The sequence below is a fragment of the Nerophis ophidion genome, linkage group LG16 (assembly GCF_033978795.1).
Source record: "Nerophis ophidion isolate RoL-2023_Sa linkage group LG16, RoL_Noph_v1.0, whole genome shotgun sequence".
Lineage (NCBI taxonomy): Eukaryota > Metazoa > Chordata > Actinopteri > Syngnathiformes > Syngnathidae > Nerophis > Nerophis ophidion.
In genome coordinates, this window is record NC_084626.1 from 10,003,021 (window position 1) to 10,024,313 (window position 21,293).

General features: G+C 38.1%; 1 protein-coding gene across 2 annotated transcripts in view; it reads right to left on the reverse strand.

Moving 5' to 3' along the window:
- Positions 1-19,091, reverse strand: part of LOC133570066 (uncharacterized protein C6orf132 homolog) — a 53,615-nt gene extending 34,524 nt beyond the window's left edge. The window contains exons 1-2 of one of the 2 annotated variants that reach the window (XM_061922720.1): positions 18,910-19,091; positions 11,440-11,528 (exon numbers count right to left, since the gene is read on the reverse strand). In XM_061922720.1, the coding sequence (XP_061778704.1) occupies positions 11,440-11,528; positions 18,910-18,988 (168 nt within the window). In that variant the 5' untranslated portion in view covers positions 18,989-19,091. The remainder of the gene's footprint in view (positions 1-11,439; positions 11,529-18,909) is intronic. The other variant, XM_061922721.1, reaches the window with a different exon arrangement.
- Between the last annotated feature and the right edge of the window lie 2,202 nt (positions 19,092-21,293).

Consider the following 21,293-nt stretch of genomic DNA (forward strand, 5'->3'; position numbering starts at 1 on the left):
GGTCAATATTCAGGTCAGGAGATGTAAATAGAGTATTGTTTGCGGGTTTTGCAGGATGTCACGTTTGGGTCGCATCTTTATGCGGAGTCGTTCTCCCAGGAATGCAGACGGACCACTCCGGACAAAGCGTTTAGGTAAAAACATGATTTATTCTCAAAAATAACACAAAGTTCTAAAAAACAGAAAACAAGCAAAAGGAAAAAAGTGCCGATCGCAATTGATGCTAAACTAACCCTTAGCATAAACTATGGACGAAAAAAATGTAATAACTGTTGCAACAACAAACAAGACTTACGTAGCAAAGCATGAAGCAAACAACTACAGACTAGGCAAAACTCACGTAAGAGGTGCTTGTAGCAAATAATGACGCCAGGCTGACTGACCGGCAAAGGCAGGCTTAAATAATGCCTCTGATTAGAGTCAGGTGTGACCCGAACGCAAGAGGCAGGTGAAAATCAAAAGTTGTCATGGAAACTAAAAACAAACAAGGGTGCACAAAAACAGTAACTAATGGAGTTTTAAACTAACAGAAAAAAAGAAAAAAACATGATCCAGACAACAGATCATGACACATGTTTATTTAAAGAGTTGTGTGAGCAAAATAGAGAGCTCCCACTGACCCCATTGTTAGCTGACTTTTTATGTATTTATGACTTAGAATGCATAATAAAAGAAAAACGTGTTCATGTCTTATATAAGGATTGTGAATGATAGGTAGAAAAATTGAATGAGAAGAAAAAATGGATCTTGTTGCAACAAACCCAGTACACCTATCTCTACTGGCAACTCAGTCAACAATGGCTACAGCTACAATAAGTGTGTACCTCGCCCCATCCTTTCTTGTGAAAGACCCTGCATTTTTTGGGAAGCTGTTTTTATACCCAATCATGGCACCCACCTGTTCTCAATTAGCCTGCACACCTGTGGGATGTTCCAAATAAGTGTTTGATGAGCTTTCTTCAACTTTATCAGTATTTATTGCCACCTTTCCCAACTTGTTTGTCACGTGTTGCAGGCATCAAATTCTAAAGTTAATGATTATTTGCAAAAAAAAAAATGTTTATCAGTTTGAACATCAAATGTTGTCTTTTTAGCATATTCAACTGAATATGGGTTGAAAATGATTTGCAAATCATTGTATTCCGTTTATATTTACATCCAACACAATTTCCCAACTCATATGGAAATGGGGTTTGTACTATGAATATAGTTAATAAGTGGAAAAAAATGGAAATAAAAAAACAAACAAATTATTTAGAAGAAAATTATTCAAAATAACGTACTTTCTGGACCATAAGGCGCACCGGATTATAAGGTGCACTGCCGATGAGCGGGTTTATTCAGGTCTGTTTTCATACAAAAGGCACACCGGATTATAAAACGCATTAAAGTGGTCATATTATGATTTTTTTCTAAAAAATATTTCCTTGCGGTGTACATAAAACGTAAAGGTAGTTCTTTGGTCAAAATGTGGCATGGATTATGTTTTACAGATCATCTTCAAGCTGCTTTCTGACAGTCGCTTCAGGACGTGCCCTTTTGTGGGCGATCTTATTTACGTGGCTCACCTTCAACAGCTTCTTCTCCCCGTCATCTTTGTTGTAGCGGTGTAGCCGCAAGGACGGGACTGGAAGAAGTGTCAAAAGATGGAGCTAACTGTTTAAAGGACCGCTTTTTTTTTTTTTTACTTAAATCAACAACGGAGCAACATCTCCTCATCCGTGGCTCACCAGTGCAACAACGCCGGAAATGTGTCCCGTGAAAAACCGTACGACCAGAACTCTCTAATAACAAAAGTTCTGTGGGTGAATTATGTAAAACAATAACACTGGTAGTTTTTGGCTAGTGGTTAGAAATGGCCACAGCAGAGAGTGAATGTCTCATAACAAGAAGATAAAGAAAAAGAACAAGCTTATCGACTACAGAATTGTCATGGACTACAGTGGACGTGCGCAAATTTTCAGGACTTATGCAGATCTCAAATACACATTAGCAGGTACCAGAAGCTAAGAAAGTTGGTTTTGCATAAGATTGTGAAACAAAACGCCGGATAATATGTCTGCTAATGGGTACCATTTTGCTGTCTTTATAGACACACCACAGTAATACATGTATCTCTGACTACGGTAGCCGTAATGGGCCGACAATCCATCAAGCGCTGCGGCTTCAAAGTCATACTAAAACATTTTTACAGATTTTTGAGTGCCATGTGTAATGTTCTTTATTTTCAACGGAACCTTTAAAGTTTTGGTGTTGTCATGTTGCAGTCTACACGCATCACTTATGTGTGACTTCTACTGGTCACACTTATCATTACAATGTACCAAATAAAAAAAGCTTCGAGGTCGGTAAGCACTACCAGAATTATTGCGCACATTGGGCGCACTGTCAATTAAAAAAAAAAAAATGTAAGGATTTTAAATTCACCTTATAGTCTGAAAAATAAGTGAATAAATAATGTGATGTGTAAATAAATGAAGACTATAGATTGAGCAATTATTATTGACATTTTTTTAAACAAATGTTGCGTGATATTTTTGAAATAGTCAACCATGCTTCTGCGGTTTGGATAAATAATGTTTGCTTTAAATAGATTTTTTTCCCCCTCATGTCGCTATTCTTTCATTGGTTAATTTCTGTTTGTTACCTCTGTTGTGAGGTAAAAAGAACTGTAAAAGTGCCATGCATGAAGTCGAATGATCTTTAGAAAGCTTTCCTTTATATTTCCTAAAACATTTCTTTACGCTTGTATGACAGTGTTTACTAAATATATGCCAACACAGTAAAAGGCCAGTTTTAATCTGAACTGTATTACAAAACCCAAAACCAGTGAAGTTGACACGTTGTGTAAATGGTAAATAAAATCAGAATACAATGATTTGCAAATCCTTTTCAACTTATTTTCAATTGAATTGACTGCAAAGACAAGATATTTAATGTTCGAACTGGAAAACTTTGTTATCTTTTGCAAATATTAGCTCATTTGGAATTTGATGCCTGCAACATGTTTCAAAAAAACTGGCACAAGTGGCAAAAAAGACTTAGCAATGCTCATCAAACACTTATTTGTAACATCCCACAGGTGAGCAGGCTAATTGGGAACTGGTGGATGCCATAATTGGGTATAAAAGCAGCTTCCATGAAACACAGATGGGGCAAGGATCACCATTTTGTGAACAAATGCATGAGCAAATTGTCTAACAGTTTAAGAACAACATTTCTCAAAGAGATATTGCAAGGAATTTCAGGATTTCACCTACTACGGTCCGTTATATCATCAAAAGGTTCAGAGAATCTGGAGAAATCAATGCACGTAAGCAACAATATTACCGACATTCGATCCCTCAGGCGATACTGCATCAAAAAGTGTGTAAAGGATATCGCTGCATGGGCTCAGGAACACTTCATAAAACCGCTGTCAGTAACTACAATTTGTCGCTACATCTGTAAGTGCAAGTTAAAACTCTACTTTGCAAAGCCAAAGCCATTTATCAACAACACCCAGAAACATTCTAGGCTTCATTGAGCCCGAACTCATCTAAGATGGACTGAGGCAAAGTGGGAAAGTGTTGTGGTCTGACGAGTCCACATTTCAAATTGTTTTTGGATCACTGTGGACGTCGTGTCCTCTGGAACAAAGAGGAAAAGAACCATCCTGTTTGCTGGTATTGTAAAAAAAAAAAAAATGTTCTCAGTTGGAACATTAAATATCTTGTCTTTGCAGTCTATTCAATTGAATATAAGTTGGAAAGGAGTTTCAAATAATTGTATTCTGTTCATATTTGCAAACTACACAACGTGCCAACTTCACTGGTTTTAGGTTTTGTATCTTGATTTCCACTGGAAAATCAACATTTAACCTAATGTTATCAAACAAAGATATGGATGTTTAACCAATCATTTGTCCAGAATCCAGAGAGATTTGAGGCTGATAAGACATATAAATAAATGCCTGCAACTCAGGTACAAAGGCGTGTCATGAAGCGTGACAAAGGTTCCAGTGTGAGTTCACCCGCTTGATTCCTATGTTGTGACTTTGTTTCCATCAGCGTGAGTCGTCCCTGCCAATGTGCTGCTAGGTGCACCACGCCCAACATGCTACAGACGCAAACACTCCCACGCACTGGGGCGTGCCAACCAAAGTCTTTTAGGTTGGGTTATGACGTTTTGCTTTAAAGCTAGAGCAGTGGTTCTTAACCTTGTTGGAGGTACCCAACCCCACCAGTTTAATATACAAATTCACTGAACCCTTCTTTAGTGAAAAATTAAATGTTTTTTTTTTTCAAATTCAAGACAAAGTTGTATGTTTTTGGTAACACTTTAGTATGGGGAACATATTCTAAGTAACAAAGACTTAATTTACAGTTTTTTGAGACACTAGGGGAACATATTCTAAGTAATAAAGACTTAATTTACAGTTTTTTGAGACACTAGGGGAACATATTCTAAGTAATAAAGACTTAATTTAGAGTTATTTGGTTAGGGTGAGGGTTAGAGGGTTAGGGTTATAATAAGGCCATGCCGAATAAGGCATTAATTAGTACCTAATGACTAGTTAAGAGCCAATATGTTACTAATTTGCATGTTAATAAGCAACTAATTAATGGTGAATATATTCCCTATACTAAAGTGTTGAACCGTTCATGAACAACACCTTGTTCAAACAACAAAACTAAGACAGTGCATAAACTCACAACAAATTACACATCTGCAAATCAATCAGCTGTTGCTGTATCCGTAATATGCCAACAGGGAGAAGTTTGTATTTACACGAAGAGTCGGGTGTGTTTTGATCTCCGCCGAACCCCTGAGGTCGACTCACCGAACCCCTGGGGTTCGATCGAACCCCGGTTAAGAACCACTGAGCTAGAGCATACTAAGGTTGTCTTTAAAATAAGAAACGATAATGTTATATTTTGGAAACTTATTTCTCCTCCCCACATCCCCCCAAATCAATAGTACGCAAATAATAGGCTATATTTAATATACAAATATATATTTTGATTCCGAAAAAATTGACCGGAATTGACGCTGTAGCGTAATTGCTTACATGTGAGTTGAAAAATAAAGCTAACGTTGAGCCACGTTGATGTCAGTCCTCCTCTACTTAACAACCATAAAAAGATTAGAACCTTCCCAGATATATCAGACTGTATCAGACCTGGGCTAATTAAGGCCCGGGGGTCACATGCGGCCCGTTAAACTTTTTAATGTTTTTTAGATCATTAAGATGGAAAGTGTAGCTGGCATTATGATGTGCAGTGATGTTTTCAAATGAGCATAAGCCTATACAAAGTATTTCAATGTTTGGAATCTGCAGTTTTTGCATGATATACTAGTTACTATGGTAATCTAATTAAAAACTATGGTAATCTAATTAGTTACAATGGTAATCTGACTCACAGCAGCTCAGACGAGGCACCAAGCAGTGTGGGCGGGGAGCATTTCCACAGAGTGTTTCCAGAGTGGCTCCAGAGTGGCCAGCTTGAAACGCGGGTGTTCGGGACAGACACGAAAGGAGATTTTCACAACAAAGTTCTAAAGCTTAGTGAAATAGCAGATTGTAAGTGGGGTTGTTTTTTTTTACTATGTGTGTTCATATTCTGCTGCGTTTGTTGCTTTTTTGTTGCTCACGTGATTGTAAAATATGTAATCGAGACAGGGTGTGACGTTAATATGCTGTCAATATTCTGTGTTTTATCCTTCATAGTTAATATTTCAGATTCTTTATTTTCATGTACATTTTGGGTGTCTCATTTAGTAGAAAAAAAAGAGAAATTCTAAAAAAATTTTTAAGGTGGTCTGTCATAACGTTTTTAGACATTATTGTGAGGTTTTGTATTTGTGTTCCTAAAAATAGGACCCGAACACACAGTGTACAGCACATTTTCACAGCTTCCATACATACATGGAAGCTTCCATACATACATACATACATAAATATATACATACATATATATATATATGTGTGTATATATATATATATATATATATATATATATATTTGTGTATATGTATACATAGATAGATAGATAGATATACCGACCCCAGACACAATTTGTTTTCTAAATTTGTTCCCGGAGAGTCAAAGTAATTGCTCAGGCCTGCACTATATATATCCGTTCATACATTATATTACTTAAATTTATTTTCACGTGGAAAACACAAATTTTTAACATGTGGCGACCATATCTATGGTGGCAACTTTTATCTTATTTTGTAGTAGTAAGAGCAACTTCTTTGTTCATTTACGGGATACGGTCACCTTCCCTTTGCTTTCCTTTGCACGCGTAGTTCGATAAAGTCATCAGTCGGACATCAAGGCCACGTTGGGATCTAGATGAAAACAGGTACCAACCAGTAGAGGATTTCGGACAATATGACTCCTTTTGAGATTTTTTAATGACCTTGTTACTGTATGATTATGCAGTATATTCACCAAATAAACCACAAGATTGGTAAACTTTTTTCAACAAGGATATATAACTGCATGCATCTCTTTCAGTGAATATGTTGTTAAAGGTTGGAACAATATAACAATACAAAAGGGTTTACCAAGGAATCATTTTGTGACTTTCACCAAAATGCATCTGCCATCACAGATATGCAATCGCATTGTGGTGCATTGTTTTTTATGCAACCTTCACATGAGGAAATCCAGTTAAACAAGTTTGCAATCCAGTAATAACACTGAGGCAACTTTTTTTGTGTAGCTACGCATTTTAAAAATTGTGATTGTGCCACGTGACTGTTCTTACAGTGTGTGACAATGTAATGATCAGCTTTTGTACTGCACATTGAGTCATGCAATGACACATCCACTTCAGCGTTTAATCTAGTCATTTATCGAGAAATGGTTCGAGCTCTGTGCTTATCTAACACCCTTAGCAACTCCTGTGTTTGCCATGCATTCATTAGTTTGTCACAACCCGCCCCAAATGCATAACCCAAAACCAGTGAAGTTGGCACGTTGTGTATTTCGTGAATAAAAACAGAATATAATGATTTGCAAATCCTTTTCAACTTATATTCAATTGAATAGACCGCAAAGACAAGATGTTTAATGTTCAAACTGAGAAACATATTTTTTTTCCGAATAATCATGAACTTAGAATTTAATGGCAGCAACACATTTCAAATAATTTGGCACAGGGGCATTTTTACCTTTGCCTTTCCTTTTAACAACACTCAATAAACGTTTTGGAACTGAGGAGACCAATTTTTTAAGCTTTTCATGTGGAAATCTTTCCCATCCTTGCTTGATGTACAACGGTCTCCGTTGTGGTATTTTAGGCTTCATATTGCACCACACATTTTCAATGGGAGACAGGTCTGGACTACACACAGGCCAGTCTAATACCCGCTCTCTTTTACAATGAAGCCACGCTGTTGTAACATGTGGCTTGACAATGTCTTGCTGAAATAAGCAGGGGCGTCCATGATAACGTTGCTTGGATGGCAACATATGTTGCTTCAAAACTTGTATGTACCTTTCAGCATTAATGGTGCCTTCACAGATGTGTAAGTTACCCATGCCTTGAGCACTTTTTGGAACATGTTACAGGCATCAAATTCCAAATAAGCAAATATTTGAAAAAAATAACGTTTTCCAGTTGGAACATTAAGTATCTTGTCTTTGCAGTCTATTCAAGTGAATATAGGTTGAAAAAGATTTGCAAATAATTGTATTCTGTTTTTATTCACGATTTACAAAACATGCCAAATTCACTGGTTTTGGGTTATGTATACAGTGAATGCCACTATCAGTTTATCCTCTCTAAAAACACACTATAATGGGACTGTCTGTTAAATGTAGCCTTTCTTTCCAACTAAAGTACCAGAAGGTATCAGAACATCAATTTTTAACACACCTTGTACACACCTGGAGTGCGAGGCTTTCCTACTAAATATGGACGTATGATCAAATCCAGAAGACGGCGTACGGCAGAAAAAATTCAGATGTATGAAAGTGTTCGCACGCACAAATCCAAGCGCATTACTTAGTTACATTGCAATCCAAACCGACCGCAGACGTGTGCATGGCTTGGCACGGCCAGACCAAGCTCTTATAAATACGCAAATCATATTGAAAGAAGCCATGTGACTGAGAACAGCACACACAGGCCAAAAGTTAGGACACACCTTCTCATTTCAATGCATTTTCTTTATTTTCATGACTATTTACATTATAGATTGTCACTGAAGGCATCAAAACCACTTCAGTTGAGTTACCTCTTGAAGCTCATGGAGAGAATGCCAAGAGTGTGCAAAACAGTAATCAGAGCATAGAGTGCCTATTTTGAAGAAGCTACAAACCCCGTTTCCATATGAGTTGGGAAATTGTGTTAGATGTAAATATAAACGGAATACAATGATTTGCAAATCATTTTCAACCCATATTCAGTTGAATATGTTACAAAGACAACATATTTGATGTTCAAACTGACAAACATTTTTTTTTGCAAATAATCATTAACTTTAGAATTTGATGCCAGCAACACGTAGCAAAGAAGTTGGGGAAGGTGGCAATAAATACTGATAAAGTTGAGGAATGCTCATCAAACACTTATTTGGAACATCCCACAGGTGTGCAGGCTAATTGGGAACAGGTGGGTGCCATGTTTGGGTATAAAAACAGCTTCCATGAAATGCTAAGTAATTCACAAACAGAGATGGGGTGAGGGTCACCACTTTGTAAGCAAATTGCCGAACAGTTTTACAACAACATTTCTCAACGAGCTATTGCAAGGAATTTAGGGATTTTACCATCTACGGTTCATAAAATCATCATAAAGTTCAAAGAATCTGGATAAATTACTGTATGTAAGCAATGATATTACGGACTTTTGATTCCTTAGGCGGTACTGCATTAAAAACCGATATCAGAGTGTAAAGGATATCACCACATGGGCTCAGGAACACTTCATAAAACCACTGTCAGTAACTACAGTTGGTCGCTACATCTGTAAGTGCAAGTTAAAACTCTACTATGCAAAGCCAAACCCGTTTATCAACAATATCCTGAAACGTCTGGTTTGACTGGGCCCGAACTCACCTAAGATGGACTGATGCAAAGTGGAAAGGTGTTCTGTGGTCTGACGAGTCCACATTTCAAATTATATTTGGAAACAGAGGACGTGGCGTCCTCCAGAACAAAGAGGAAAATAACCATACGGATTGTTACAAGCGCAAAGTTCAAAAGCCAGCATCTGTGATAGTATGGGGGTGCATTAGTGGCGGATGATTTACACATCTGTGAAGGCACCATTAATGCTGAAAGGTCCATACAGGTTTTGGAGCAACATATGTTGTCATCCAAGCCCCTGCTTATTTCAGCAAAAAAAGTGTTACAACAGCGTGGCTTCGTAAAAAAAAAAAGAGTGCGGGTACTTTCCTGGCCCGCCTGCAGTCCAGACCTGTCTCCCATCGAAAATGTGTGGCGCATTATGAAACGTAAAATACGACAGCAGAGACCCCGGACTGTTGAACGACTGAAGCTCTACATAAAACCAGAATGGGAAATAATTCCACTTTCAAAGCTTCAACAATTAGTTTCCTCAGTTCCCAAACGTTTATTGAGTGTTATTAAAAGAAAAGGTGATGTAACACAGTGGAGAACATGTCCTTTCCCAACTACTTTGGCACGTGTTGCAGCCATGAAATTCTAAGTTAATTATTATTTGCAAAAAAAAAAAATTTGTTTATGATATTGAACATCAAATATGTTGTCTTTGTAGTGCATTCAATTGAATATGGGTTGAAAAGGATTTGCAAATCATTGTACTCCGTTCATATTTACATCTAACACAATTACGGGCTTTATAGAATATAAAATATGTTTTCAGTCACTTCACCTTTTTTTGTAATGTACATAACTCCACATGTGTTCATTCATAGTTTTGATGCCTTAAGTGACAATTTACAATGTAAATAGTCACGAGAAAAAAGAAAACGCATTGAATGAGAAGGTCTGACTCTATACTGTACATATCTGTCATAAAATTGAGTTTTAAATTAAAATATTTTTTTAAAAGGAGGTTGTTTTGTAATATTAAGATATTCAAAGAGTACTTAAACTTAACTTTAATACAGTGTAGCACGCTGGCTAGTAGAGTGCTAATTGATAGCTCTCAGCTTAAACATGAACTATCCATCCATCCATACATTTTCTCGATATTTTGCCTTAGCCTTGAATGAACACTTGATGCACAAAATCACAGCATTCATCCATCCATTTTCTACCACTTATTCCCTTTGGGGTTGCGGGGGGCGCTGGTGCCTATCTCAGCTACAATCGGGCGGAAGGCGGGGTACACCCTGGACAAGTCGCCACCTCATCGCAGGGCCAACACAGATAGACAACATTCACACTCACATTCAAACACTAGGGCCAATTTAGTGTTGACTCTTGGGCCATAATGAGAGAAAAAAATGTGTCTGGGGACCAATGTATAAATTATATAGTATGTGTGTTTGGTCCCTTTTATTTCCAGGAACACTAATACCAAAAGTCACAACGTTCGATAGAATTTTAATAAAGTTATGACCGACCACCTCAAAAAAACAGAATGGAATTTTACATTTTTTTACTGAATGGGACACCCAAAATGTACATTAAAATAATGAAAGTGGGATTTACAATATTAACTCTGAACAATAAAACACTGAATATTAACATTATATGAACATCACTTGTTTTATTTCTTACTAATAAACACCTACAATATGATATATTATCAGTTTTATGCAGAAATTTGGAGTAAAAATGTGCTTCCGCATCTTTTCCTGACACATGCGTTTGGGGCTGGCTGCTCTGAAAACAAACCCCGCCCACTGTGCTTTGTTCCTCGTCTGAGCTGCTGTGACGTAGATTACCGTAATAACTCGTATAACACTCAAAAGTGCAGACTTCAACCATTGAAATACTTTGTATAGTTCAAGACTTACGGTCATTTAAAAACAGCACTGCACATCATAATGGCGGCGACAGTTTTGATGTTAAAGGTCTAAAAAAATGTCGAAAGTCTGGCGGGCCAGATGAAAACCTTAATGGGCCGCATGTGCTCCGCGGGACATATTTTTTGCAGACCTGTTCTAGATACTAGATGGAAAAAGATAGAAAAGTGACTAATAAAAAAATGTAGCAACTTTTTCCTGTCCTATTGCAGACTTTTTGAGAGTGACATGAAAGCACATATCGTTCCTCTCAACCAACAGCCTTTTTAGCAATGCTCCCCTCCCACACCTGAAAGCACTCTTACTGTTTGAGACATCAAAAATGATAAAGAAGTAGAGACATTTCTATTGCATTTATAAATATTTGTTTTTCTTGTTCGTTACCCCTACTGGTATATTGGTCCTGTATGTGAGGGACTAGGCAGGAGCTAACACCTTTCAAACTCCAAAAGAAAACCATAAATCACCCAAGGACATACTCACAGTGTGATGTTTGACGGTGGGTCTGGCTCGCACACTGGCGGTACCCGACTCAGGCATGGTTGGTGAATTCAGAACTAGCTCGCCACGTTCTGAAAAAGTAGAGCATAGCTTTGTTGCATGTTTTGGCAAATGTGTTTTGGAAATGATGCGCATTTCTGGTCTTGTCAACCTCGTCCGGACAGAAGGGTGACACGGCAGTGTGGCTGGATCAAATTTTTACTGAACTGAAACTATTATACAGGACTACAGTTCCTGGAGGAGGTCAGGTCAAAAAAATGAGGCACTCCAAACTTTGAGGAGCCGAACCACAGTCTTGTATTCCTTCTTTCTCTGTCTGGATGTGTGTTAATTCAGGAGAGTACAACTGACCATGTAAGAAGGTGTTCATGTGTAAGTGACCGGAAAACAACCTCTGTAAGTTGTAACTTAAATGATGACGTGATGATAGACATGGAGTCTGTCCTCCAGGATAGAGCTATCACTTTAGAATTCCAAAGTCTGAATTTATTGCCACATCTCGTGAAAGAGTTAACCCAGTCCACATGCGAATGCCCAACTAAGGCTTTTTAATTTATTATGGGCTCAACCATTATTTACTTAAACCTGGTGGTTTGCTTTTCCCAAGTTGAATATACACATTCACCATAGGTAGAACATAACATTAGTTAAATAATTCACTTCAGAAACCTTGAACCTTCATTTGCGCAGCGGGGAAAATAACGTTGAGAAATTAATCTCCGTCTCCAAGCTTTAGCGTTTTCACCACAACTGGACGACATTGTTCCGTAGGATTACACACATCAAAGTAGAGGATGATGCAGTGTTTCGTACATATTTGTTCATACGTACATTTGTATGTACAAATATGTATATGTATGTATATGAGCTTATACTTTGCCAAGAATAAGCTCATACAAAATATCAATAAATCAGGCCTGAGCAATTATTTTGACACATTTAGAGAAAAAAATGTGTCTGGGGGCTGATACTTCTTAACCTCGCAATTATGACAGACCGCCTTAAAAAACGTAATGGAATTTTACTTTTTTTTTTACTGAAAGAGACATCCAGAATGTACATGAAAATAAAGAATGTGAGTGTTTGGGGAGGGAGGTGGCCTGCAAACCTGCAGCAAAGCGGGGTGCACCAAGACTGGCTTCGAGATCAGCGACAGGTGCGTAGATGGCCCACCTGTGCCCTGCTTATCTAGTCAGTTGTCGCTCTGTTAAAAGGCAGCATCCGGGGAGGAGAGGAGAGTTGGAGGTGGAGCATGAGTAAGAGCAAGAGCGAGACTGACAAACCAAAAAGACATTTGCTGAAACGCACCAGAAAGACTAAAAATAAAACAGTGTTCAATCCTAAAAAGGAACTGTCATGTCAGTACTTGGTGGTCCGAAGAACCCGGAGGAGAGATACCTCTCCAGTGGGATTTACAATATTAATTATGAACGATAAAACACTGAATATTGACAATATATGAACGTCACACCCCCTCCCGATAGACATATTTTACAATGAAGATAAATGCAACAAAATTGCAAAAAACAGTCAAATATGAACGCGAAGGGTAGAAAAAAAAACACCTACAATCTGATACATCAGAGATATCACTAAGCTTTAGAAATTTGTAGAAAAAATCTCCTTCTGCATCTGTCCCTGACACCCGCATTTCAGGCTGGCCGCTCTGGAAACACTGTGGAAACGCTCCCCACCCACACTGCTTGGTGCCTCGTCTGAACTGCTGTGATTTAGATTACCATAGGAACTAATTAGATTACCATAGTAACTAATTAGATTACCATGGTAACTAATTATATTACCCTAGTATCTAGTTGCAAAAGCACAGATTTCAACCATTGAAATACTTTGTATAGTTCAAGACTTACGCTAATTTGAAAACATCCCTGCACATCATAACGGCAGCTAGTTTCCATCTTAAAGATCTAAAAAAAATATTTGGGAATGTCCAGCCAGCCAGATTGAAAAGTTTAATTTGCCCAGGTCTGCAATAAATTAATGTGTGGAGCAGAATTCCCCACACATTTCCATTGTGCCCTGTGGTGCGCAGAAAGAGTATAAAAATAGTTTCACAGAAAATGGAAAAGTGTGGAAAAAATGTAATAACTGGGGTGAGGGAGGGCCCCAATCTAACCTAGCATTCTTTAGATGCCCTTGAAGCCATGTTTGCCTAATGAACGAGTGATGAAAGAGAGGCTTAGCTCCAAAGCGTTTAGTCTACATGTCGTGTCAACTCTTGAACCTTAACACTTTTCATATAAGGCCTGAGGAAAGACAAGCGCGAGGAGCAGCAGCACATACCGCGCCGTTTCGCTAACGTCCACAGGTGTGGAAAAGCATGATCGTGCTGATACGGAAAATTGGGAATCACAAAAGGATCTGGCTGTACTGCAAAAACTCATTCATTGTACATATAAAGTCTAATAATGGACAAATACTCATTTAGCAGCTTCCAAGTACTAAAATAATGACACATTTAAACAAATATATTTATGTGACCTTATCTGTTTTCCGATAATATCAAGAGACTTAATTATTGCTTCCTGGTTGGGATGTCTGAAATTAATAAATTATTTACAGTAGTCATTTCTAAAAATTTGACATTCATTTAGGGCTGGGCGATATATCGATATTTTCGATATATATCGCTGGTTTGTCTCCGTGCAATATAGAAAATTACTATATTGTGATATTCGAGTATACGTTCTCACGCAGTTGCTTTTGGCTGCAGGCATTAAACTACAGGCGCTAGTTGTCTCTCCTTCTCACAGACAGCAAGTGCACCTTCTTACATACATCACATATGTACACTCCCTCTCGGAGCAGAGAGGTAGCAGCATGGGTAACGTTAGCTGTGATGCTAGCAAAGCCGTGCGAGTGGTAATACGAGAGAAAGAAGGTGCGAATCTGGTAACAAATGAAGTAAGAATTAGTTCCCAAGAAAAACAGCAGGGGTCCATCGTCTGGTGGTGGTTTGGCTTCAAGTGGGAATATGTCAAACAGACAACCGTAATTTGTCAAGTGTGGGGCAAAAGCGTAACTACAAAGAGTAGCATTACTGCTAATATGTAGCATCATTTGAAAAGTCACCTGCTAGAGAATGAAGAGTGCATACTCCGCATATCAACATCTCCATTCGGTGCCACACGCCCACACCATCAAAAGCCGAGGCAAACATTTCCAGATCAACACCATATGAAAAAAACAGTCAACAACAAAAGGAGATAATGTCCGCAGTAACCTACCACATAGCGAAGGACAAACACTATTTGATTTCCTATTATGCAGCTCATTTTTATTTGACAGTTATTGAAATATATTGTGTGACATCATACACAAAAGTGCACTTTATTTGTTTGAAACTATTGTAGTGGTGTTCTGTACAAAAAGTGCACTTTAATTTAGTGTTGTTTTGATATGTCATCTTAGTGACATCATGCACAAAAGTGCACTAATAGCTTGTTTTAAAATGTCTCTGGCAATCTTGCACTTTCTGTTTTGGAAATGACATGAATGTTTGTGCCACTGCTTAATAACTGTTTCATAAATACACTTTTGGTCAATTGACTTAGTTGTGATTTCCTTTCCTGCATGAAAGTATAAAATAAGCATATATTAATGCAGTATGAACTACAATGTTTTTATGTAGACACATAGAATCATACTTATGTGATTATAACACTAAATTGGCCCTAGTGTGTGAATGTGAGTGTGAATGTTGTCTTTCTATCTGTGTTGGCCCTGCGATGAGGTGGCAACTTGTCCAGGGTGTACGCCACCTTCCGCCTGATTGTAGCTGAGATAGGCACCAGCGCCCCCCGCAACCCCCAAGGGAATAAGCGGTAGAAAAATGGATGGAAGGATGCTGTGATTATGTGCATCAAGTGTTCATTCAAGGCAAAGGCAAAATATCGAGATATATATCGTGTATCGCGGTATGGCCTAAATATATTGAGATATTTAAAAAAGGCCATATCGCCCAGCCCTACGTACATTCTATGTTGTTTAACTACAAACACAAATATTCCAAAGTAGGATTTTTTACACAATAAACTGTCTTTAGCTCTAATCTGCCAGTGTACTCGAGACTTTTTACATAAGGAGTATCAATCTATCAAAGTTTATTTATATTGCCCTTAATCGCTAATGTCTCAAAGGGCTGCACAAGTGACAACGACATCCTCGGCTCAGATCCCACATCAAGGTAAGAAAAATCTCAACCCAATGGGCGGAATGAGAAACCTTGGGGGGGACCGCTGATGTTCTCCACGGCCGCAGCTAGTTATGCATGCTGTGGTAGATGATCAACAATGGAAGTGATCACTGATCAGTGGGAGAGACACGTCAACAGCCAATCAGATAACGGCATCAACTATCAAGTTTGTTTCGTGGTTTATTCTTTGCATGGACTAAGAAGCGAAACTAAAACTAAGTGCTGCCGAGAGCGTAGAAATTGTCAATAAAAAACTGGAAAAATCACCTCGACAGTATGGTGGTTTTTAAGATCACTTTAAAAAGAGACCGCAGTCAGACCAATGTGGTCTGTAAATTATGCAACCAAGACCCCAAGACCACAACACCTTGGTCGCGCTCACCTTTCGAGTACAGGCCTAACTTCCTGGCACTAAAGCTGCAGAAAGTAGTTCTTCTCATGTTTCTCCATGTTTAAAGTTTCACACATTGCACTATTTTGTACACTTTATTAAGCATTTCTCACATATTCCTTATTTCTCAGCTTAACTCTAAGAGATTATTGTATAGTGTTAAATGTGTTTTCCAAAGTTGTGTTGACATTTCCTTTTCTTTCTGTCTTGATTGTGGTGGAAGAAATCAACGGAAGGTTACATTTTAAATAAAAATGTTCACATTGAATACATTTTTTTCCTGGTCCTCATAGCTTCGATAGGATATAAAAAATATAAATAAATAATTATCAATATCGACCGATACAAAAAACTCTTATTGTGGTAACAGTTTTCAGCCACATCGCCCAGCCCTGTCACTGACTGCAAAATTTTTTTTGTTTACAATTATGTTGCACAAAAACAGTGTCACTGTTGCTGTTAATAATTTGGTTAAATTATGCTGCAAAATGTTGAAAACAAAGTCATCAATAAAGGCAGTATCGCCATGTTGGGTCGTATCACACGACGTGTATCGTGTATTGTACTCTGGCTTGGGATTCCAAGTCAATCAATCAATCAATCAACGTTTATTTATATAGCCCTAAATCACAAGTGTCTCAATGGGCTGCACAAGCCACAACAACATCATCAGTTCAGATCCCACATCAGTCATAGTATCAGGCACTATTTAACAACATCCACTAATATATTTAAAACATGAATGATACTTTTTCATGTTGACAGTAAACTGCATGAGAGAAACAACATATTAGAAACAACCCTCAGTAAGATGCAGTTTTATGCCACAACAAATCCAACCACATTAAAGAGTCTATGACAGTGTCATTTAAAAAAGAGCATTATTGTGAGAATGCTCCAAAGTACTCACACATATAATTTTCTACGATAAAAATAATCTATTTATTATTATTCCTCTGCTTATTCTTCTCCAGATTTTGGCGCTCTACCTTTCACATTTTTCATCCGATTCAAACCGTTTCAACTTCAAACTGTTAAAGTTGTCAAATTCCCAAAAATTCAAGATTTTTCCCATTTAAAATTGGCCATTTTTCAATCTTCCACCATTTCCACATTTTTTCAACTTATTCATACCATTCTACCTTCAACAAATTCCACCATCCTAGAAATCCAAACACCCTTTTTCCAAGTTAAAAAAAATCCAGTATTTTTCAGTATTCCTGGTTTTCCAAAGCCCTAATTCCACCCTTCTTTATGGCGACTACTCCTTCCACATTTTTCAACCCCATCCAACCGTTGCACAGTCAACAAATTTCTCTTACTCAGGACAAAAAAATAAGTTGTTTTTTGAACTTGAAAATTTCCCATTTTTCCCGAAATTCCGTAATTTCATTTTTCAATTCAACATGTTACTACTTCAACATTTCTCAACTTATTTGAAAAATTTTAACACCACCCATTTCAACTCATTCAGACCATCCAAGTTGTTAAGCATTTTCAAAGCAATCCCCGCTTTTCCCGAAATCACCCAACATTTTGGAAAATTCCCATTGAAATTAATGGGACATTCTCCAAAGTTCCCCAATTCCCACAAATTTACATCTCATTCAAACTGTTCCAACTTCAAAATATTCCGCCTGTTTAGGATTTGTGTGCTGTACTTCAACAATTCTAAAATAATTTCCCAGATTTCCCATAATTACTTTTATTTTTTTCTGCATTTTGGCAATTCAAAATAAATTTTCCATTTTTCAAACTTCCACAATTCCCACATTCTTCAACCCATTCAAACCATTCCACCTTCAACACATTCCACTCCGGAAATTCAAACTACCATTTTTTATACACCTACTCAGTGGCCTAGTGGTTAGTGTGTCCTCCCTGAATTTGGTAGGTTGAGAGTTCAAATCCCGGCCGAGTCATACCAAAGACTATAAAAATGGGACTCATTCCTTTCCTGCTTGGCACTCAACATCAAGGGTAGGAATTGGGGGTTAAATCACCAAAAATTATTCCCAGGCGCTGCTGCCCACTGCTCCCCTCACCTCCCGGCGGGTGATCAAGGGTGATGGGTCAAATGTAGAGAATAATTTCGCCACACCAAGAGTGTGTGTGACAATCATTGGTACTTTACTTTAACTTTAAATTTAAAGTTAAAAAAAATTCCAGATTTTCTTTGAAATCCCAAATACCATTTACTACGTCAACATTTCTTACCCAATTTAAACAATTCTACCACCAACCAATTCACCTCATTCCGGACATGCATGCTCCTAATCATTTATAAAAAATTGTGCTTTTCCCAAAATACCCAAATTTCCAGGAAGTTCTCATTCAAATGAATGGGACATCTTTCCAAGTTGCACAATTCCCACATTTTTCAACCTATTCCACTCATCCTGGACATTCAAACTAGAACTTTCCCAAGTCCCAAACCAAATTCCGTTTTTTCTGAAAATTCAAACTCTTCAACATTCAAACCATTCCAACATTCAAACTATTTCAGCGTTTAAACTATTTCAAAATTTAAACCATTTTTACATTCATCCTACGTTCCATTGTCTTTTCAGTTCAGCGCCAGCTCTTCAACATTCAAACTATTCTTACAATCATACTAATTTCTGTCAGCATTTCACTTCAACTTCCGCGTTGGATAAATTCCTTCAGGAATTGCCTCTTCTAGTTGTTTATGTTTTGCTATTCCTCTCAACCATAAATCCAAATACATTGTACATGTTAACGACGGGTTGAAAACTAATTTTGGTGCACAAAAGGCTTGTTTAACCTGCTAAGTACAAAGTTCATAGTTACTGATTAATGTAGAGTGTGACATATAGAAGGTACTCACCTATTTCCCTTATTTTGACGGTCGTGTCAAACAGAGACGGCTTCTTCCGGCCCAAAAAGGCCCGATGTCCTCTCTTCATCGTTGACGTACAACCACTCAGGAGAAGATTACACTTTGGACATTGTGACGAGACAGGAGGATCCGCGTGGGACAACCTCTGAGTGAGTCAGACACCAAACAAACTTTGGGGGAAAGAAAAAAAGGAAATGGCATACACTCCGCCTCCTGTGCTCAAGTTACACTCCCAACAGGTGAGGCCCCAACCAGCTCTGACATTCCAGCGCTAATCTCCATGCAGGAAATGACACCTCTTTCAATTGTGCTGAAATACAGTTTGACGCCATTTTGCAGTCCTGTTAAGTAGGACGGCAGTAACAATTTGAAAATTGAGCTTATAGCTCATTGTCTCCGTTACTATGGTCATAAGGAAGTACTGTTTGTGCTCTAAAGAGGTTTCGTTTTTCAGCTATTGAGCTTTTATCTCTGAATGTGCCAATCTCTTTCTAAATTTCCCGCAACAATTTTGAGCGCTTCTTCTACAGCAGCTAGCTTAGCCTATGTTAGCTTGACTCATACCGCTAATATGAAAACTCCTTGACAATATAATTTAGGTTTAACATATATATATTATATTGCTGCGATAACGTTGCGACTTGTCCAGGGTGTACCCCGCCTTCCGCCCGATTGTAGCTGAGATAGGCACCAGCGCTCCCCACGACCCCAAAAGGGAATAAGCGGTAGAAAACGGATGGATGGATATACATATATAAGAATTTTTTTTTTTAATTTGTCCTTTTTAATCTATCTTTTTTATTTTATTTTTATTTTTTTGTCCTGTCCAGCTTTCCAGGCAAATCATATAGTTGATGTAGATGCCCATATCGGCTATTCAGATTTACTTTACAAAAGAGAAGTGTAGGATGCTTCTCTTGTTGCCTTATTTGAATGTGACTTTATTAAATGTATTTATATTATCATTTGGTGCAGCCGGGCCGGAGCAGGAGGGGATAGAAAGAGAAAAAAGGAAGACAGAGGGGGAAATTGTGGGGATAGGAGGGGGATTAGACAGAGAGACAAAAACAACAGCAAACACAACAATAACAACAACAACAATAGAACAACACCAGCACATACGATATGTACAAATATGATCGTAAAAGTGATAGAAAATAAGCAGTTAGTGAAATAAATAATAATATAGAAATGACAATGAGCATTTTTACACCAAAACTGGAGCAATACAAATACCAATAGAAAAAGCGCTATTGATTATGAACAATACCAATAGTTTACCTCTATTATCAACAATACAGTTGTTCAAATGCAACAATACGTATACATAATAACTAGAAAGATAAATAAAATAAAAAAAATAAATAAATAAATAAAAAGGAATACTGAAAGATGGAAGGGAAGAGAGAGAGGCCACCTATATTAATCTTGTAGATTGTTATAGTAACAATAGGTTAAGCTTTGTCAGTATGCCATGTGTTACCCAGTTTACCCCAGGCCATGGGTGTCAAACTCTGGCCTGCGGGCCAAATTTGGCCCGCCGTGTAATTTCATTTGGCTCTTGAGGCAATAATAAATTAACATTAGAGCTGGCTCCCCGGTATTATACAGTGGTGGTGCCGCTGTATCACCGCATTCAACGCTAATCCTCATACTTGCCAACCCTCCCGATTTTTCCAGGAGAATCCCGAATTTCAGTGCCCCCCCCCCCGAAAATCTCCCGGGGCAACCATTCTCCCGAATTTCCACCTGGACAACAATATTGGGGGCGTGCCTTAAAGGTACTGCTTTTAGCATCCTCTACAACCTGTCGTCACGTCCGCTTTTCCTCCATATAAACAGCGTTCCGGCCCAGTCATGCAATTTACGTGGCATCTACACACACACACACACAAGTGAATGCAAGGCATACTTGGTCAACAGCCATACAGGTCACACTGAGGGTGGCCGTATAAACAACTTTAACACTGTTACACCACACTGTGTACCCACACCAAACAAGAATGACAAACACATTTCGGGAGAACATCCGCACCGTAACACAACATAAACACAACAGAACAAATACCCAGAACCCCTTGCAGCACTAACTCTTCCGGGACGCTACAATATACACCCCCGCTACCAACAAAACTCGATTTTGCATGTCACTATAAAGTTATATAAGCCTTGCTTGTTCAATATTCAATGCAAAACTTTTTGGGGTCCCTATTAAAAGGTTAAGTTGTTTAACTTTGGCCTGCGGTTTTGTTCAGTTTAGAATTTTGGCCCACTCTGTATTTGAGTTTGACACCCCTGCCCTAGGGCAACAACGTTGATATATGTTTGATGAAACGTGATTATGTGCATGAGTGTATATGTATATGTACTTG